Source organism: Temnothorax curvispinosus, unplaced genomic scaffold (genome assembly GCF_003070985.1).
Source record: "Temnothorax curvispinosus isolate PA1 unplaced genomic scaffold, ASM307098v1 QBEX01004259.1, whole genome shotgun sequence".
Lineage (NCBI taxonomy): Eukaryota > Metazoa > Arthropoda > Insecta > Hymenoptera > Formicidae > Temnothorax > Temnothorax curvispinosus.
The window spans coordinates 904-5,648 of NW_020214039.1; the positions used below are offsets into that span (position 1 = coordinate 904).

Here is a 4,745-nt window from a genome sequence, read left to right on the forward strand (position 1 = left end):
TGGGTTAAGAGAACGTAACAGACTCGTCCGGGCAATAGGAGAGCGGGCCTTTAGAGCTTTCCACTCGGTTGAGAAATAAGTTAACTGCACTGATCGAAGCCAAAAGGCGGAAACATCTCGGAGCTCCCGTATGGATAATCTTGAAGTTACAATTGGTGAAGAGGCGGACTTGTTTTTTAAGTTCTGAATAAAGCGTTTGATATACGCAGTAACGCGGAGGAGCCGGGTCTAACTGGAGCAAGTGTCAGGTAGGTCCCATTCCGGAGAAGAGTCGGCATGATGAATAGCAGATTTACGCTCTTCCGCGAGTACCGTTTTGAGCGTATTCTCTCGCATGGGCAAAGGTTCGTCCGGAATAGGCCATGAGTCGGAGTGCTTACGGAGCCAGGGCGGCCCGGACCACCATAACTCATGTCTAACCAATTCAGTGGCTGAAAGGCCTCTAGATGCGCAATCAGCCGGGTTATCCTTTGAGCGAACGTGATTCCAGTTCATGGAAGGGAGGCGAGTTTGTATTTCCGAAACGCGGTTGGCAACGTACGAATTCCATCTGGATAAATGTTGACGGATCCAAGCTAACACAATGTTCGAATCCGTCCATCCAAACAGAAGGACTCCTTCGAATTTCAAAGAAGTTCTGACCCATTCCAATAATCTAATCAACAGCACGACGGCGTTGAGTTCGAGTCTAGGAACACTGACTGTCTTTAACGGGGCGACCTTTGTCTTTGCCGCAAGAAGACTGATCTGTATGTTCGAATTACTATGCGGAACTCTGAGATAGACGACGGCAGCATAAGCTCTGGAGGAAGCGTCAGCGAACCCGTGAAGTTCTACTCCGATCATGTTTCGATGCATTCCGGTCCATCGAGGAATGCGCACGTCGTTAATCTTACACAGATCAGTGCTGTAATCGGTCCAACGCGTCAATAGATCTTCCGGAATCGGAGTATCCCATTCAAGTTTTTGTAACCAGAGCTCCTGCATTAGAATTTTAGCAGAGATGACGATGGGGGATGCCCATTCAAGGGGGTCATAAAGCTTTGCGATAAATGACAATATGGAGCGTTTTGTGTGCACCGTTGGAGAGCATTGAGTTGCCAGAAAACGGAATGAATCCTCGTGTGGCGACCAAGACAGACCTAATACTTTGAGAGTATCGTCCTCTTTGAGGTTACGATCAGAGGATTCGCATTGATCCACGGGAATGTCTTGCAAAAGTTTCGCTGACCATTTATGGAGGGGAAATCCTCCTCGCTTCATTAAAGCGATGAGCTGTGCGCGGGTTTCCTTGAGAGTCGCGATATCGTCCTCCCCGAAGAGGACATCATCAACGTAAGTTTGTTCTTCTAATATCTGGAGAGCGGCTGGGAAGGCCTTGCCTTCGTCTAGTCCTAATTGACGTAGAGTACGCTCGCGAGAAATGGAGACGGCACTTGGCCGTATGTGACCGTGAGTAGACAGTAAAGCAGGATCAGTAGGCTGTTTCGCGGACGCCAAACAATTCTTTGAAAGTTTGCATCATCCGGATGTATCAAAATTTCGCGGAACATTTTTGCAATGTCCGCAGTATATACGTAACAAAATTGTCTCCAACGTAATATGATCGCCGCGATACCTTGTTGAAGATTGGGGCCGACCATCAGGTGATCGTTAAGCGAAGTTCCATCGCTTGTTTTACAGGAAGCGTTAAATACTACGCGAAGTTTCGTAGTTGAGCTCGACCCGCGCAGCACGAAATGATGAGGTATGTAGACTGGGGAAAATAGCGATGCCTCGCACGCGCTCGCTAATTTCATGTGACCCATAGACTCGTATTCCGCAAGAAATTTATGGTACTGATTAGCGATTGTTGGCCTTTGCAGCAATCTGCTTTTCATTTTTTTGTATAAAAGCATAGCCCTTTGAAGAGTGTCACCAATATTACCCGGAGGACCGTTCTTAAACGGTAGACGCACGATGTAGCGCCCCTGTGAATTACGCGAGTGGGTTTCGACGAAGTGTCGTTCACATCGTTCGTCTTCCTCAGTAAGAAAAGTTTGAGCAGGGATACTTTTGTCAGCCCAAAATTGCTGAAGTAACGAGTTTGTTTCTTCACATGTTACGCAGTTAAGAACCGAAGCGGATTCCGTATCTGAGCTAGCGTTTCCGGTAGGGCCTGAGACGATCCAGCCCAAGACTGTGAGCTGAGCCGTGGGAGTGCCGAAAGGCCCTTGACGAACGTCATTCAACAATAACGAACCGTATAAGTCCGCGCCGATGAGCACATGAATCGGGTGACGGCTAGACGGCTCAGGATCCGCTAATTTCAGATCATGCAAATGTGGCCACAATTCGGTAGGTCTGGTTTGAGAGGCTGAATATGACGTTATTTTCTGATAGACATAACCCGTAAAAGGAAACGTCGGACCTTGTCCCGAACAGGGCGCGAGAGTGAGATGCACGCGAGATTTAGCCATGCCGCTAAATTTCTCGCCGAAGCAATGTATTTTCAAACCAGCACAATAACGCCTGGTACGCATTATTTGGCAAAGCGACTCCGAAATAAAGCTGTACGTAGAGCCTTGATCCAATAACGCGCGCAACTTAAAGGCACGACCCTCCGGAGTAGTCAGTTTAATCCATGCGGTCGCGAGCAGTACTCGTGGCGGCGGTTTTGTAAGTTCTCGGGAGGAGTGAACTGTTTGAACAGACGCCGATGCAACCGTGCTCGGCGTAGATGGAACGGGTAACGCGACAGGGTTTGACGGCTCTGTAATCGACGCGATGGCAGAGGGATTCTGTTTCTTTGAACCTTCGTCGAATTCGATATGTAAGAGTGTATGATGATTTCGACGGCAACGGTTGCATCGACCTTTGCTCGGGCAATTTTTTAAGAAATGACCGATTCGTAAACAATTGAGACAACATTTGTACTGACGAGCAAGTTGTATTCGTTGTTCTACCGATTGACCTTTAAAGTCGTCGCATTTGGCCAAATAATGATTGCCGGAGCAACCGACGCATTTTTCGGCGGACACGTTATTGACTGACGAACGGCCCTTGTTAGCGCGCGGGTTATTCGCCGCAAGATCGGACTACGCGGGGTAATCCGCTAGACCGCGAATTCGCAGAGTCATAAAATCGTGGATTTCCTTGTATGTCGGGTACGCGTCGGAATTGCCTCGTATCAAATTCCACTCATTACGTGTTTTCGAACTAAATTTCTGCGCTATTAAGTACACAAGCAAATCGCCCCAATAAATAACCGGACGATCTAAGTTCGTTAAAGCAGCTAGAGAAGTTGATACGTTGTCGCGAAGTCGTTTCAACTCGATAACGTTTTCCGTCTTCATTTTAGGCAGATCGGCGAAAGCATGGATATGCGAATAAATAATCGCGTTTTGGTTATTGTATTCGTCCGCGAGGAGTTGCCATGCGGCTTGGTAATTTGCATCGGAAACTTTAATACTGTTAATTAGCAATGCGGCGTCACCCGTAACGCTCGCCTTCAAATAATGAAGTTTTTGAGTATTCGATAATGACTCATTTACCGCAACGAGCGACTCGAAAATACCGCGGAAATTTTCCCATTTAGCAAAATTTCCTGAAAATTTGCGAAGCGTGATACGAGGCAATTGTAATGATGCTCCGACGAATGCATCGCGAAAAGAATGGTCGCTACCTTTTTCGGCGGTGGACGGCTCGCTCTTGGAGAGTTTACTGACGGTGTCGTTGAGGTAATCTGATGCTTCCAGATAAGCGTCCTCGGCTGCGTAAAACTGCTCCTCAAGGAAGTACGGGGCCGTCTTCCTTTCCTCGGCGGTCGCCGTCTGGTGAATGCTGACGTTGATGGCGTGGCATTTTTCCCATAGCGTTTCCAACGCCTGTAATTGACTTTTTGTTTTGGAAAGAGTGATTTGACTCTTTGACAACTTCTTGAAGTTTATCAATACTCTCCTTATCGACGTGATAACACAATTTTGCTCGATAAGGAGTCCTTGGAGATCCTCCGACATGACTACCTCGGGTCCAGTAATCACGGTCGGTAAAGAATGTCTCGTAGTGAATCCGCGGCGAGCAGACAGCTCAGGTGCGCGCGGGATTACTCCGATTAGCGATTATCTCAGTGCACTCGTGAATTCCGTTCAGGAAGATTGCAGGCACGGGCTTCACCGGACTTCTGCGAATCTCGAGGAACACTCGTGACGAGAGCACTGGTTTCAGTTCAAACGGGACACTAATATTTATAGAGCGAGTGTAGAGCGCTCCGATTTTTGAGTGAGCCAATTGTCAGTGATGCCGCACTCGTAATGCAATTCTCACTGCACTGTTTCGTGAGACCGCCGTTGAACCGGGAATTAACGATTCGATCACGATTTTCTCGTGCGACGGTTCTATCGGCGAATGTCTGCGCGTATCCGTGCTGGCACGTCGGGCTGACGAGGACAATCACTTGTGCTGCGCAGCGAGCGAGAAGCAAGGAGTACGTATGAGCGATGGGCGACACGGTCGCGAACTTTGTTTCACGCGCTTGCGAATCCGGCTCGAAGGACCATTAACTGTTTGTATCGAATCGAATTTGCCGGTCCGCACCTTACGCGTCAGAACGCTATCTCCCGATTGGGTAGTCACTCCGCGAACGAGGAGAGGAAGTTCAAAAATTAACTGAGGCATCGTTTTGTAGACTCTCACTTTATTTTACAATAAGCTTGCGCTCGACGTGTCGCTCTCGATAGTTTCTCAAGGCTCACTGAGCTCCCGAC

The 4,745-nt window shown here is 48.3% G+C and overlaps 1 protein-coding gene across 1 annotated transcript; it reads right to left on the reverse strand.

Annotated features, from left to right (window-relative positions):
• Positions 1 to 228: 228 nt before the first annotated feature.
• LOC112453358 lies at positions 229 to 3,998 on the reverse strand. Its single transcript, XM_025014086.1, has 3 exons — positions 3,665 to 3,998; positions 1,619 to 2,356; positions 229 to 1,394 (listed from the first exon to the last, which is right to left on the reverse strand). The coding sequence occupies exons 1-3, from the start codon at positions 3,996 to 3,998 to the stop codon at positions 229 to 231; spliced, it is 2,238 nt and encodes a 745-aa protein (XP_024869854.1).
• Positions 3,999 to 4,745: the final 747 nt, after the last annotated feature.

What these genes read in the sequence shown, in the direction of transcription:
- LOC112453358 (XM_025014086.1), bottom strand. Translation starts at nt 3,998, where the DNA reads ATGTCGGAGGATCTCCAAGGACTCCTTATCGAGCAAAATTGTGTTATC. An exon ending in GCCGTCCACCGCCGAAAAAG is followed by an intron (nt 2,357 to 3,664) that starts GTAGCGACCATT and finishes CGTCATATTCAG; the next exon opens with CCTCTCAAACCAGACCTACC. An exon ending in CGGCCCCAATCTTCAACAAG is followed by an intron (nt 1,395 to 1,618) that starts GTATCGCGGCGA and finishes TACGTCAATTAG; the next exon opens with GACTAGACGAAGGCAAGGCC.